Below are 15,745 nucleotides of genomic sequence, written 5' to 3'. Positions count from 1 at the left end.
CTCCTCCCGTTCTCTCTCTCTCTCTCTCTCTCTCCCCCCTCTCTCTCTAATAAAAATGAATAAATAAAATCTAAAAAAAAATAATAATAAAACATAATTGTCGAACTTACGAGACAAGCATCAAGAGTGAGTCTTAGACAGATGTAACAGAGGGAATTTGGTCATTTTTTAAAAATAAAACATTGTGGCCCTGGCTGGTTGGCTCAGCGGTAGAGCGTCGGCCTGGCGTGCGGGGGACCTGGGTTCGATTCCCGGCCAGGGCACATAGGAGAAGCGCCCATTTGCTTCTTCACCCCCCCTCCTTCCTCTCTGTCTCTCTCTTCCCCTCCCACAGCCAAGGCTCCATTGGAGCAAAGATGGCCCAGGCGCTGGGGATGGCTCCTTGGCCTCTGCCCCAGGCACTAGAGTGGCTCTGGTCGCAGCAGAGCGACGCCCCGGAGGGGCAGAGCATCGCCCCCTGGTGGGCAGAGCGTCGCCTCTGGTGGGCGTGCCAGGTGGATCCCGGTCAGGCGCATGCGGGAGTCTGTCTGACTGTCTCTCCCCGTTTCCAGCTTCAGAAAAATACAAAAAAATAATAATAATAAAATAAATAAATAAAATAAAACATTGTTCAGACTTAAATATAAATAAAACAGAAATAATGTAAGTTATTTATTCTTTCGCTGTGGACCGGTACCAAATGGCCCACAGACCGGTACCGGTCCGCAGCCCAGGGGTTGGGGACCACTGTGTTATATGACATCTAATAAGGCTCTCCTTGAGAGAGATTGAATCTTTCTTTAAAATTTATTTTAGTGAGAAGAAGGGAGGGAGAGAGAGAGAGAGAGAGAGAGACAGGAGACAGGGAAACAGGAACATTGATCTGTTCCTGTATGTGTCCTGACCAGGGGTCAAACCAGCTACCTCTGCACTTCAGGAGTATGCTCTAACCAACCAAAATATCCAGCCAGGGCAGGGATTAAATCTTTTAAACTGCTTTATTCCGGTGACGGGCGATCTAAGAAGGTGCAGGGTTTTCCCCTAACAAAACCCACCTTGCCTGGCCTGTGGTGGTGCAGTGGATAGGGTATGGCCCTGGAACGCTGAGGTCACCGGTAAAAACAATCATTCAGCTTGTCCAGGCAGTGGTGCAGTGAATAGAGTGTCAAACTGGGATGCGGAGGACCCAGGTTTGAAACCCAGAGGTCACCAGCTTGAGTGTGGGATCATCTGGTTTGAACAAGGCTCACCAGCTTGAGTCCACAAAGTCGCTGGCTTGAGCAAGGGGTCACTCAGTCTGCAGTAGCCCCTCCGGTCAGGGCACATATGAGAAAGCAATCAATGAATAACTAAGGTGACACAACAAAGAATTGATGCTTCTCATTTCTCTCCCTTTCTGTCTCTGTCCCTATCTGTCCCTCTCTCTGTCTCTCTCTGTCTCTGTCACACATACACACAAAAAAAAATCATTCAATGAACAACTTAAGTGAAGCAACTATAAGATGATAATTCTTACTCCCCGTCCCTCTCTCTCCTCTCTCTGTAAAATCAATAATTTTTTTTAATGTCCTAACACCCTATCTCAATCTGGCCTTTTTATTTGGTAGAGAAAAGGGGGGCACATTTATGAAGGACTGGAAAGAAAATGGGTTTTTTTGTTGTTGTCATCCACTTTTTTTTTTTTTTTTTTTTGTATTTTTCTGAAGCTGGAAACGGGGAGAGACAGTCAGACAGACTCCCGCATGCGCCCGACCGGGATCCACCCGGCACGCCCACCAGGGGCGACGCTCTACCCACCAGGGGGCGATGCTTGCCCCTCCGGGGCGTCGCTCTGCCACGACCAGAGCCACTCTAGCGCCTGGGGCAGAGGCCAAGGAGCCATCCCCAGCGCCCGGGCCATCTTTGCTCCAATGGAGCCTTGGCTACAGGAAGGGAAGAGAGACACAGAGAGGAAGGAGGGGGGGGCGGAGGTGGAGAAGCAAATGGGCACTTCTCCTATGTGCCCTGGTCAGGAATCGAACCCGGGTACCCACACGCCAGGCCGACGCTCTACCTCTGAGCCAACCGGCCATGGCCGTCATCCACTTATTTATGTACTTATTGGTTGATTCTTTTATGTGCCCTGACCAGGGATAAAACCCCAAAACTTGTTTTATGGGGACAACGTTATAACCAACTGAGCTACCTGGCCAGGGCAAAAAGGGAAGGTTTCTATAGGCAGAACAAGAGTGAGACTAAGAAGTTAAGAGTGGATTATTTCACGCAAGGACACTTTTCCCTGTGGGGGAGACAAGAGTTCTTTTTACTAGTGTCTATCCGGAAATTTCTCACTGGTTGGCTTAATATGCCAGCACACACTCCTTGCTTCACCCCTTCTCTCCTCTTTTTTTTTTTTTTTTTTTGTATTTTTCTGAAGTTGGAAACGGGGAGGCAGTCAGACAGACTCCCGCATGCGCCCGACCAGGATCCACCCAGCATGCCCACCAGGGGGCGATGCTCTGCCCATCTGGGGCATCGCTGTGTTGCAACCAGAGCCATTCCAGCACCTGAGGCAGAGGCCATGGAGCCATCCTCAGTGCCCAGGCCAACTTTGCTCCAATGAAGCCTTGGCTGCGGGAGCGGAAGAGAGAGACAGAGAGGAAGGAGAGGGGGAGGGGTGGAGAAGCAAATGGGCGCTTCTCCTGTGTGCCCTGGCTGGGAATCAAACCCAGGACTCCTGCACACCAGGCCGACTCTCTACCACTGAGCCAACCAGCCAAGGCCAATCTCTCTTCCTTTAACAATAAAAGATGCCTGGATTTCAGACTCTGTTAAGATGGATTTGAGCCTGATCAGGCGGTGGCGCAGTGGATAGTGTCGGAATGGAATGTGGAAGACCCAGATTCAAGACCCTGAGGTCACCAGCTTGAGCGTGGACTCATCTGGTTTGAGCAAAAGCTCACCAGCTTGGACCCAAGGTCACTGGCTCAAGCAAGGGGTTACTCGGTCTGCTGAAGGCCCACAGTCAAGGCACATATGAGAAAGCAATCAATGAACAACTAAGGTGTCACAATGCGCAACAAAAAACTAATGATTGATGCTTCTCATCTCTCCGTTCTTATCTGTCTGTCCCTGTCTATCCCTCTCTCTGACTCTGTCTCTGTAAAAAAAAAAAAAGATGGATTTGAAAATTAGTCTTTGCATTTTTTGAAGTTAGGCCTTCTTTTTTTAAAAAAAAAAAAGATTTTATTTATTCATTATAGAGAGGGGAGAGAGAGAGAGAGAGAGAGAGAGAGAGAGAGAGAAAGAGAAGGGCGGAGGAGAATAAAGCATCAACTCCCATATGTGCCTTGACCAGGCAAGCCCAGGGTTTTGAACTGGCAACCTCAGCATTTCCAGGTTGACGCTTTATCCACTGCGCCACCACAGGTCAGGCCAAGTTAGGCCTTCTTGATCAACAAACCTTTCCTTGCTCCAAACTTTCTTTTGAAGCATCAGGCACATGAACCTTGGTCCTGGCACACGAACCTTGGGCCTATAACAAGCTCAAGACTCTGGCATTGCCTAACCAGTGATGGCATAGTGGATAGAGCATTGACCTGGTACACTGAGGACCCATGTTCAAAACCCCAAAGTCACCCGCTTAAGCGGCGGCTCACCGGCTTGAGTGTGAGATCATAGACATGATTTCCAGGGTCACTGGCTTGAGCCCAAAGGTTACTGGCTTAAAGCCCAGAGTTACTGGCTTGAACCCAAGGTCCACTGGCTTGAACAAGGGGTCAGTAGATCAGCTGGAGCCCCCTGGTCAAAGCATGTATGAGAAGCAATCAATGAACAAGTAAAGCGCAGCAACTATGAGTTGATGCTTCTTCTCTCTCTCACTTAAAAAAATAAAAGACTTTGGCATCAAACAGCCTCCTAGACATCTTCACAAGGACACCTCCAATGAAACATCCCCAAGCTGTTAATATCCTCTTCACCCCAAAACTGTTTTTCCTCCTGGGTTCCTCTGCTGTGAATGGCACCACCATAAACCCAGTGTTGGTGGCAAAGTTACCTGGAGCGAGTCTGCCTTGCTTGCCCAGCGAATAGTGTGTGGGTTCTTGACTTCCTGCAGGAAAGATTTCAGAACATGAGTCAGGTTATTAAAGCTGCAGACAGTGAAACAAGGAAGGGCCCAGGGCACGAGGAGTAACAGGGTAATAATCTTCATACAACATCAGGGTGGTTAAGTCTTTCAATGGACCTGCAGGAAATTATTGGCAGACTGGTACCAGTTGGTGGATGAACCAGGGGTTGAAAAACACTGCTCTGGAATGTTATGGGAAAGAAGTGAGCCAAGGCAGGGCTGCTGTCAGCTCACTAGAGAGACAGAGACAAGGAGACCTTGGGGAGGTTCAGAGGGTCAACCGAGGACTAGCTGCTGCTGCCCACTGCTCCCCTGGTTGCAAGTCTCATGGGGTTCCATAGAGTTTAAGAGATCCACACCTGCGGGGAAACAGAAAGGCATGGGAGTGCTCCTGGGATGGAGAGCTGCACTGCGTCCTTTGTCTTGAGCAGGGGTCCCCAAACTTTTTACACAGGGGGCCAGTTCACTGTCCCTCAGACCGGTGGAGGGCCAGACTATAAAAAAAAACTATGGGGCCTGACCTGTGGTGGCGCAGTGGATAAAGCGTCAACCTGGAAACACTGAGGTTGCCGGTTCAAAACCCTGGCTTGCCTGGTCAAGGCACATATGGGAGGTGATGCTTCCTGCTCCTCCCCCTTCTCTCTCTCTCTCTCTCTCTCTCTCTTCCTCTCTCTCTCTCTCTCTCTCTCTCTCTCGCCCCCCCTCCTCTCTAAAATGAATAAATAATAATAATAATAAAAATTTAAAAAAAAAAACTATGAACAAATTCCTATGCACACTGCACATATCTTATTTTAAAGTAAAAAAACAAAACGGGAACAAATACAATATTTAAAATAAAGAACAAGTAAATTTTTTTTTTTTTTTTTTTTTTGTCCTTCAAAAGGTATTGAATTTTATTTTATTTTTTTTTTTTTTATAATTTTATTTTTTTAATGGGGTGACATCAATAAATCAGGATACATATATTCAAAGATAACAAGTCCAGGTTATCTTGTCGTTCAATTATGTTGCATACCCACCACCCAAAGTCAGATTGTCCTCTGTCACCTTCTATCTTGTTTTCTTTGTGCCCCTCCCCACCCCCTATCCCTCTCCCATTCCCCCCTCCCCCCCCCCGTAACCACCACACTCTTATAAATGTCTCTTAGTTTCACTATTATGTCCCACCTACGTATGGAATAATACAGTTCCTGTTTTTTTCTGATTTACTTATTTCGCTTCGTATCATGTTATCAAGATCCCATCATTTTGCTGTAAATGTTCCGATGTCATCATTTCTTATGGCTGAGTAGTATTCCATAGTGTATATGTGCCACATCTTCTTTATCCAGTCATCTATTGATGGGCTTTTTGGTTGTTTCCATGTCCTGGCCACTGTGAACAATGCTGCAATAAACATGGGGCTGCATGTGTCTTTACGTATCAATGTTTCTGAGTTTTTGGGATATATACCCAGTAGAGGGATTGCTGGGTCATAAGGTAGTTCTATTTTCAGTTTTTTGAGGAACCACCATACTTTCTTCCATAATGGTTGTACTACTTTACATTCCCACCAACAGTGTATGAGGGTTCCTTTTTCTCCACAGCCTCTCCAACATTTGCTGTTACCTGACTTGCTAATAACAGCTAATCGAACAGGTGTGAGGTGGTATCTCATTGCCGTTTTGATTTGCATTTCTCTAATAGCTAAAGAAGATGAGCATCTTTTCATATATCTGTTGGCCATTTGTATTTCTTCCTGGGAGAAGTGTCTATTCATATCCTCTTCCCATTTTTTTATTGGATTGTTTGTTTGTTTGTTGTTGAGTTTTATGAGTTCTTTGTATGTTTTGGATATTAGGCCCTTATCTGAGCTGTCGTTTGAAAAAATCATTTCCCATTTAGTTGGCTTTCTGTTTATTTTGTTATCAGTTTCTCTTGCTGAGCAAAAACTTCTTAGTCTGATGTAGTCCCATTCATTAATTTTTGCCTTCACTTCTCTTGCCATTGGAGTCAAATTCATAAAATGCTCTTTAAAACCCAGGTCCCTGAGTTGAGTACCTATGTCTTCTTCTATGTACTTAATTGTTTCAGTTCTTATGTTTAGGTCTTTGATCCATTTTGAGTTAATTTTTGTACAGGGGGAGAGACTGTAGTCCAGTTTCATTCTTTTGCATGTGGCTTTCCAGTTTTCCCAGCACCATTTATTGAAGAGGCTTTCTTTTCTCCATTGTGTGTTGTTGGCCCCTTTATCAAAAATTATTTGACTATATATATGTGGTTTTATTTCTGGACTTTCTATTCTGTTCCATTGGTCTGAGTGTCTATTTTTCTGCCAATACCATGCTGTTTTGATTGTCGTGGCCCTATAATAGAGTTTGAAGTCAGGTATTGAAATGCCCCCAGCTTCATTCTTTTTCTTTAGGATTGCTTTGGCTATTCGAGGTTTTTTATAGTTCCATATAAATCTGATGATTTTTTGCTCTATTTCTTTAAAAAATGTCATTGGAAGTTTGATGGGAATTGCATTAAATTTGTATATTGCTTTGGGTAATATAGCCATCTTGATTATATTTATTCTTCCTAGCCAAGAACAAGGTATATTCTTCCATCTCATTATATCTTTTTCGATTTCCCTTAACAATGGTTTATAGTTTTCATTATATAAGTCCTTTACATTCTTTGTTATGTTTATTCCTAAGTATTTTATTTTTTTTGTTGCAATCGTGAAGGGGATTATTCTTTTGAGTTCCTTCTCAGTTGTTTCATTGTTGGCATATAGAAAGGCTATTGACTTCTGTATGTTAATTTTGTATCCTGCGACCCTACTGTATTGGCTTATTGTTTCTAGTAGTCTTTTTGTGGATTCTTTGGGGTTTTCGATGTATAGGATCATATCATCTGCAAAAAGTGATACCTTTACTTCTTCTTTTCCGATATGGATGCCTTTTATTTCTTTGTCTTGTCTGATTGCTCTGGCTAGAACCTCTAGTACCACATTAAATAAGAGTGGAGAGAGTGGACAACCCTGTCTTAGAACAAGTAAATTTAAATCAACAAACTGACCAGTAGTAAATGCCATCCATTGTTCACAGAAACATCAATACGCGGCACAAGACTGTAAATGGAGCCACTTCAAAATGGAGTTGAACTATGGTCCTCTCACTGACCACCAATGAAAGAGGTGCCCTTCCAGAAGTGCGGCGGGGGCCAGATAAATGGCCTCAGGGGGCCGCATGTGGCCCGTGGGCTGTAGTTTGGGGACCCCTGGTCTTGAGGGTTTTAAAGGCTGGCAGTTTAGAGATGGTCTTAGGGAAGAATCTCAAGAAAATATTCATCAGCTTTTCCAGGTGTGCCTTTTCAGGAATGTAGTCTTCACTGACTGGTCAGTGGCCAGGGGGTCATTAGTCACTGCGGCTGGTCCTGGTGTCACCCACCTGATTTTGCTGCTTTTCTTGGTCTAGTGCTGAACTACAACTGAGGCCCAGATGTTATTTCTAAGAAGGAAAGGGGAGGAGGGGGCATCTAAACTGTATAACCAGCGGTATGGAAAGGTCAGGAAGTCTGAACTACATGACCAGCGATATTCCAGGAGAGGAAAGGCCACACTCTAGGCAAGTTTTGCCCTTTGTAGGCACCTGGGGCTTTCTACCCTGAAGACCTTCTGTACCTGGCAAATTAAATGTACCCTTACAAATTGCTCAGCCAGTTTTTTCAGCTGTCTCAGTTTCTCCATTCCATATGCCAGGGAGTTTTCCCAGCTTCCTACTATCATGGCTCAGCGAAACGGCACCTTCTGTACCCGGCTTATCATCCTTACTCTGCTCTTGCCTAACTGCTTACTACTACACAATGGCTCACACAGAAACCTGGCACCATTCGGACATCTTGCTTCCCCATACCACACACTCTAAATCATCACAGTCCTGCTACTTCTACCTCTTAAACTACTCTGAACTTTATCCACTCCTCTCCACGGCTACGACCTCTACCCAAACCCATGAAAAATATATACAGTCCTGCATCACTAATGACAGGGATATGTTCCGAGAAATGTGTCCTTAGGCAATTCTGTCATCATGCAAACATCAGAGTATACTTACACAAATCTATATATATGGTATAGCCTACTACACATCTAGGCTATCCCGTATACCAGGGGTCCCCAAACTACGGCCCGTGGGCTGCATGCGGCCCCCTGAGGCCATTTATCCGGCCCCCGCCACACTTCCGGAAGGCACCTCTTTCATTGGTGGTCAGTGAGAGGAGCACATTGACCATCTCATTAGCCAAAAGCAGGCCCATAGTTCCCATTGAAATACTGGTCAGCTTGTTGATTTAAATTTACTTGTTCTTTATTTTAAATATTGTATTTGTTCCCATTTTGTTTTTTTACTTTAAAATAAGATATGTGCAGTGTGCATAGGGATTTGTTCATAGTTTTTTTTATAGTCTGGCCCTCCAATGGTCTGAGGGACAGTGAACTGGCCCCCTGTGTAAAAAGTTTGGGGACCCCTGCCGTATACCACCGTAGTAAATGCCATCCATCATTCACAGAAACATCAATACGCGGCACAAGACTGTAAATAGAGCCACTTCAAAATGTAGTTGAAACTCCCACCCCAAAGGAACCGCCTTGCATGTATTACTTTTCAACCCTTTAGAATGTTAAAATGTGACAAAATAACCTTTGTACTGGACCTAAAGCAGAGTCATATCCTAAACAACTGTTTGTAAAGCTAACAGACATTATGACTACCAGCCTGAAATTTTTAAAATTTTTTTTTTATTTTTATTTTTTTGTGTGTGACAGAGACAGAGAGAGAGAGATACAGAGAGAGGGACAGATAGGGACAGACAGACAAGAAGGAGATGAGAAGTATTAATTCTTCATTGCAGCACCTTAGTTGTTCATTGATTGCTTTCTCACATGTGCCTTGACTGTGGGGCTCCAACAGATCAAGTGACCCCTTGCTCAAGCCAGCAACCTTGGTGTTGGTCAAATAAGTTTGTAAATATGATGTATAAGTTTGCTTGCTTATAGTTTGCATTGGGTGTGGGAGACAGGCTGTAAGCTGGCAAAGTCCTTTTTTGTTGTGTGTGGGTTTTTTTAAAGGGACACAGAGAGAGTCAGAGAGAGGGATAGATAGGGACAAACAGGCAGGAACGGAGAGAGATGAGAAGCATCAATCATTAGTTTTTCGTTGCAACACCTTACTTGTTCATTGATTGCTTTCTCATATGTGCCTTGACCGTGGGCCTTCAGCAGACCGAATAACCCCTTGCTGGAGCCAGCGACCTTGGGTCCAAGCTGGTGAGCTTTTTGCTCAAGCCAGATGAGCCCACGCTTGAGCTGGTGACCTCGGGGTCTCGAACCTGGGTCCTCCACATCCCAGTCAGACACTCTATCCACTGCGCCACCGCCTGGACAGGCTAGAAATTTCTTTCTTAGCTTATTAACAATTATAGAAATTCCTCCCTTCCGGTCAAGTAATTATTCCCCTTTCCTTTCTCATAATGCCCCTTTTCTTCACTTCCAAATCAGAATACTATTGTGTTTCTTCCTTTATCAGTACTTCCTTAACAGCTATTCTTTTAGATCGCAAATACAGACTTGTTGCCTCTCACTTTGGCCTTTTTTGTTTGTTTGTTTGTTTGTTTTAGAGCTTTCTTTCTGGGTTTTTGTTTTGTTTTGTTTTGGGGTTTTTTTTTTGTATTTTTCTGAAGTTGGAAACGGGGAGGCAGTCAGACAGACTCCCGCATGCGCCCAACTGGGATCCACCCAGCATGCCCACCAGGGGGCGATGCTTTGCCCATCTGGGGCGCCGTTCTGCCGCAATCAGAGCCATTCTAACGCCTGAGGCAGAGGCCACACACGGAGCCATCCTCAGCACCCGGGCAAACTTTGCTCCAATGGAACCTTGGCTGCGGGAGGGGAAGAGAGAGACAGAGAGGAAGGAGAGGGGGAGGGGTAGAGAAGCAAAGGGGCGCTTCTCCTGTGTGCCCTGGACGGGAATCGAACCCGGGACTCCTGCACGCCAGGCCGACGCTCTACCACTGAGCCAACCGGCCAGGGCCTTGTTTTTTTTTCCTAAGTGAAAGGTGGGAAGATAGCGAGATTCCCGCATGCACCCCCACTGGGATCCACATGGTAACCACTGTCTGGGGCCCATGCTGGAATTAACTGAGCTATTTTTAGTGCCTGAGGCTGACCTGCTTGGACCAAGCAAGCTATTCTCAGTACCTGCAGAGGTCTGAACCAATTGAGCCACTGGCTGTGAGAGGGGAAGGGGGAAAGAAAAGGGAAAGGGACAGGGAGAGAAGCAGATGGCTGCTTCTCTTATGTACCCTGACCCGACATGGAACCTGGATGTCCATACCCCAGGCCGATGCTCTATCTACTGAGTAAACTGGCCAGGGCTGGCCTTTTATTTTTAGGTCAACACTTCCAGCCTAGACAATTGCAACAGCCTTCCAAACTCTGCCTCTATGTAGAAATCACTTGGAGAGTTTGTTAAAATACAGATTTCTGCCGCCCCCCCCCCATCAAATTCTGATTCCTGTAGGAATGGAATGGGGCTCAAGAATTTGCATTTCTAACGAACTCTCCTGAGTACTTCCCCTGGAACAATCCTAGCTAAATATACTGACCAGATGCTACAAGCCTGCGGACCACAACTGGAGTAACAAAGCTCCCAATTGGAGTAACAAAGCTCCCAGGCCTATAAGCCACTAGCCACAGATGGACAATTATATTATTAAAATAAAATTGGAAATTCATTTCCTCAGTAGCACTAGCTACATTTTAAATGCACAACAGCTACATGTGGCTAGTGGCTACAATACTGAACAGCATACATTATAAAACATTTTTACCACCGCAGAAACCCCTACTGGAAAGCGTTTGGTGAGCATTCTGAGAATAAAGGCTGATCCTAGCTCCCTCTCTTGCCCCTAAGAATTAAGAGGCTCCTGCTGCCTAAAAGTTCATGCTTTTTAGGAAGCATATAGGACATTGGGAGCCGGGAGGGCACAGAAAAGATCGTAAACTCACGTACTCAACTACCAAAGGGTTCTTTCCCGGCTGGTACAAAACTTTGAATTTCTTGGCGGTGGTGGAGGGGCGGACTGCCAGCGCATTTTTTGATTGGGTAGTTTTTCCTAGAAGGAAGCCAATCACCAATCATCGAGAGCGCCCTACAGTCCGGCTCCGAGTTCCGGCGCCCGCCCACCGCCGCGGGTCAGACTGGCGGTGAGTTCTTACCCCTCTTCCTTGACTCCCCCTAGCGCCGTGGAGACCTTTCTGCTCTGAATACCCACTCCTCAGGCCGAGGGGTGGGAGTTGGGGCAGGCCCTCCCTCCCGCCGCGGGAACACCCCTTCTCCAGCCCTGAACCCCAGGTGCCCAGTGTCTCTGTTCCGTGTCCCCGCTTGTGAAATGGGATTGTGGGGGTGACCCGAGAGCTTCTGCTGGACATGGCGGGTGAGAGAGGAGCAGGGTGGAGATTGAGATAGATCTCAGGACACGGAGGCCTTGTTCCAGCAGGAGGATGGCTCAGGAGGAGGGCGGGAGCCTGTCCGAAGTGCTGGCTCGGGTCGGGGCCTCGCACGGCATCACCGACCTGGCCCACAAGCTGCACTTCTATGACCACTGGGCCCCGGACTATGACCAGGTAAACCCGCCCTGGGTTCTCCGCATCTCTTGCTCACCCAGCCTCAATTTTACTTTCTGAACAGCGGGAATGGATAGCATTGCATTACCAGGGTGGCTTGTGAGAATGAAGTGAGCCCTGGGCACAACTTTGTAGTCCTGTCCCCACTCCGACCGGCCCCTCCCACAGCAGCCCTGCCCTCTGACCAGCCCCATCACTCCACAATGGCAGCCCCTGGAGATCAGGGGCCAAGACCTCCCTCCCCACTCTGGAACTGCAGCCCAGGCAGAAGGACGACTTTCCTGAAAGAGGTGCCATTGAGACATCTCAATGGGCTAAGCTCAGAGCATTACCTTGGCTAGCAGAGTCAGTCTCAGCAGTGGGCTGAGGATTGGTTTCCAGTCCTGGTCCCTTGATAGAGAACAATACTTCTTACCTGTCTCCTCTCACTGTAGTCCCAGCAGATGAGCGTGCACAGTGCACGCACGCACACACACACACACACACACACACACAACTTGGCCTAGCCAGGACACCACCACTCCTGGACGAGCAGACGAGCGTGTACACACACACACACACACACACACACACACAACTTGGCCTAGCCAGGACACCACCACTCCTGGATGAGCAGACGAGCGTGTGCACACGCGCACACACACACACACACACACACACAACTTGGCCTAGCCAGGACACCACCACTCCTGGACGAGCAGACGAGCGTGTGCACACACACACACACACACACACACACACACACACACAACTTGGCCTAGCCAGGACAACACCACTCCTGGACCACACCACGCTGAGGTGCCCCAAACATTAGGGCACAGGGTGGTAGTCAGCTCAGCACTCTGTCCCCAGGATGTGGCCGCCCTGCAGTACCGTGCTCCCCACCTTGCAGTGGACTGCCTCACCCAAGCCCTTTCAGGCCCACCCCATGCAGCCCTGATCCTGGACGTGGCCTGTGGTACCGGCCTGGTAGCTGCTGAGGTGAGGTCTGCCCGGATCCCCTGCTCTCTCTTAAGCCCCCCACTTAAATTTCTTGCCACTCCTGGCCCCAGACTCTGGTTCCCAAACACTTGGGCTACATCCACTGCAGGGCCCACTGCCCTTCTTGAGGTGCAGGGACCCTGCTGGGAGGTGGCAGCATGAACTGTGACTGAGTCCTCGCACCCCAGCTGCAGGCTCGGGGCTTCCTCCAGCTGCATGGGGTAGATGGGAGCCCAGGGATGCTGGAACAGGCCCGGGCCCGTGGCCTCTACCAGCGCCTCAGCCTCTGCACCCTGGGCCAGGAGCCTCTGCCCAGCCCTGAAGGTACTTCCCCTTCTACCCTAATACCCCAAGGCCCACCCTCTGACCAATGCCACCTTGATGGTGCCCCTTTTTCTTGCTAAGCTTCCATCCCCCTTGCTGAGTCCTTTATGAGCCCCCTTCTACACTGAGCCTTTAATCCCCTCTGAGCCCCCCGTGCCTCACTAAGACCCTATTAGAGGTCCTGTGAGCCCCTCTCTCTGAATTCTCCATCACATCATCTGACCACAGTCCAAGACTGGGCTACACCTGCATATCCCCCAGGAGATCTGAGTCCTGCAGACACTAGTACCTGGCCTGGTGCCTCCCCAGACCCCACATGGGTACCCACCTCCAGGGTGGTCTGAGACCACACCAAAGACAAAGCACCATATCATACCTCACACAGGTACGTTTGACGCTGTCCTGATGGTGGGTGCCCTCAGTGAGGGCCAGGTGCCCTGTAGTGCAATACCTGAACTCCTGCGAGTTACCAAGCCAGGTAAGAAGCATCCTGTCCAACCCCACATACGCCTTCCTCTCTCTACACCCTAAGACACAAGCCACAGAATCCCTAAGGCCAAGGAAGGGGCATGGTCCTGCCCAGGGTAACACAACCTAGCCTAATATCCCAGCCACCAGCTGACAACCCAGGCAAACAGGCAGGGCAGACAAGTGGCCCCCCTTGCCTCTTATTAGGCACCAGAAGAAATTCCACTCTCTTCTCCAGCCTCTGTTCCTCACCGGTAAACAGGGTAGCATAGTCCCTTCCTAATGGGATTGCTATGACAACTGGGTGAAATAATGTCTTTAAAGCTTTCGCTTTAGTCCTGGCATATAGTAGGGGCTCAATTCAGTTCCCTCATCTTCTAACTCATAAATGGCTGTTAGGTAAGTCACTGTTTCCTGGTCTCAGTTTCCTCATCTGTGAAATGGGGCTGATGACGGCATTCCTACTTGTTCTGTACCTGCCTCTGCTCTGGGGAGAAAGTGCATACCCTGCCCTCTTGGCTCAATCACTAACCACCAGGCCCCTGGTTCTCAAACACTTGAGCTACATCCAGTGCAAAGCCCACCACCCTCCCTGAGGTACAGGGGCCAGGAGGAAAAGACCAGGTGGGCCTATGAGGAGGGCTTGTTGAGTACTCAGTGCTCTAAGATTTCAAAGAGAGGCATCTCCCAGGTCTGGGATGGGGAGTGAGGGCAGTCTACACAGGGACACAGCTAGGTGAAGTCAGACGGAAAGAGAGTAGTGACTGTGAGGATCGTGGGGCCCTGACCTGGCTTCAGGACAGGACCAGGAAGCCACAAAGGTGCCCCTATCCCAGCAGGATTATATCTTCTCCCCGCAAGGGCCCAGCAGTGGCTATGGTTAAGCCGGGGCAGGTCTGGGCAGGCCTCAGAACCATGGAGGCTGACAGATGCAGGGACACTGGTGAGGTCAGAGAAAGAGGTAATGACTGGGCTCAGGAAAGGAAACTCCTATTGCCTGAACCGGTAAAGACCAGGCCCCTTAGCCAGGCCTGTGTTGCCAGGGCCCTGTCTGCTTGCGCACATGGCACGGGCTCCCCTGCTTGTCTTTCCTTCCACAGAGGCCCCCTCCACCAGCAGGGCCTGCATCTCCTCACCCCTTCCTCCAGGAAACCTTTCAGACACCAACATCTCCTAAGTTTCTGAGCCTGCACTGGGCATATGTATGTGTCTGGAAAAGATTTGAGCCTGACCTGTGGTGGCGCAGTGGATAAAGCATCGACCTGGAAATGCTGAGGTCGCCGGTTCGAAACCCTGGGCTTGCCTGGTCAAGGCACATATGGGAGTTGATGCTTCCAGCTCCTCCCCCCTTCTCTCTCTCTGTCCCTCCTCTCTCTCTCTCTCTCTCTCTCTCTCTCTCTCTCTCTCTCTCTTTGTCTCTCCCTCTCCTCTCTATAATGGACAAATAAAAAAAAAAAAAGATTTGAAAAGACAAGGTCATTCATTCATTCACCCAGTGCTTACTGAGCACCAGCCTTTCTGAGACAAGGCAATTAATTAACTCTACTGCAGGCTGGGAAAGAGACTCAGGGAGGTGAAGGGACATGTCCAAGGCCATCGACTTCCTTCCTTTGAATCCAGGCACAGCCATATCCTCCAGCAGAGGGGCTGGGTAAGTGGTGAAGAGGAAGCCCCCTCTGTCCAGGGAAATAAGAGCTCCCTGCAGAAAGGGAGAAAGGGATACTTGGGCCCTAAAGGATACATAAGAGGCACTCAAGCTGAAGAAGCAGAGGGCGTTGCTGGGGGTGGGAATGGCAGGCACCAAAGGCTTGGAGAATGGAAAAGGCTGACCTGTGGACAAGCTGGGAGACCTTACGTCCTTGAGGACAGGAGCCAGAAGGAAAGGGCACTCCTAACCTAGAACTCTGGCTCCTGCCACTGCCCCGCTCATCTCCCTTTCCCCACCCCACCCCAGGTGGACTCGTGTGTCTGACCACCAGGACCAACCCATCCAACCTTCGATACAAGGAGGCACTGGAGGCCACCCTGGACAGGCTGGAGCAGGCCAGGGAGTGGGAACGCCTGCTGGCCTGGCCCGTGGACCGGTGGGAACTGGCTACTTCCAAGCTCGAGGGGGTTCCTGGCACTCCTAACAATGATGGCTTCATCTCTGGCATTGTCTACCTATACCGAAAGCAGGAGGCGGCCAGGTTGAGGGAGTGATGCCCAGTGCTCAGCCCCTAACTGGCCTC

General features: G+C 48.7%; 1 protein-coding gene across 1 annotated transcript; it reads left to right on the top strand.

Moving 5' to 3' along the window:
- Window positions 1-11,286: 11,286 nt before the first annotated feature.
- METTL27 (methyltransferase like 27) lies at window positions 11,287-15,745 on the top strand. The gene is given in 7 exon segments (XM_066382391.1): window positions 11,287-11,321; window positions 11,612-11,741; window positions 12,594-12,722; window positions 12,911-13,046; window positions 13,432-13,524; window positions 15,469-15,589; window positions 15,591-15,745. Coding segments are annotated over 6 exon segments (720 nt in total). The 5' UTR covers window positions 11,287-11,321; window positions 11,612-11,618; the 3' UTR covers window positions 15,709-15,745.

The sequence above is a fragment of the Saccopteryx leptura genome, chromosome 4 (genome assembly GCF_036850995.1).
Source record: "Saccopteryx leptura isolate mSacLep1 chromosome 4, mSacLep1_pri_phased_curated, whole genome shotgun sequence".
Lineage (NCBI taxonomy): Eukaryota > Metazoa > Chordata > Mammalia > Chiroptera > Emballonuridae > Saccopteryx > Saccopteryx leptura.
This window is presented reverse-complemented; position numbering and strand designations above follow the sequence as displayed.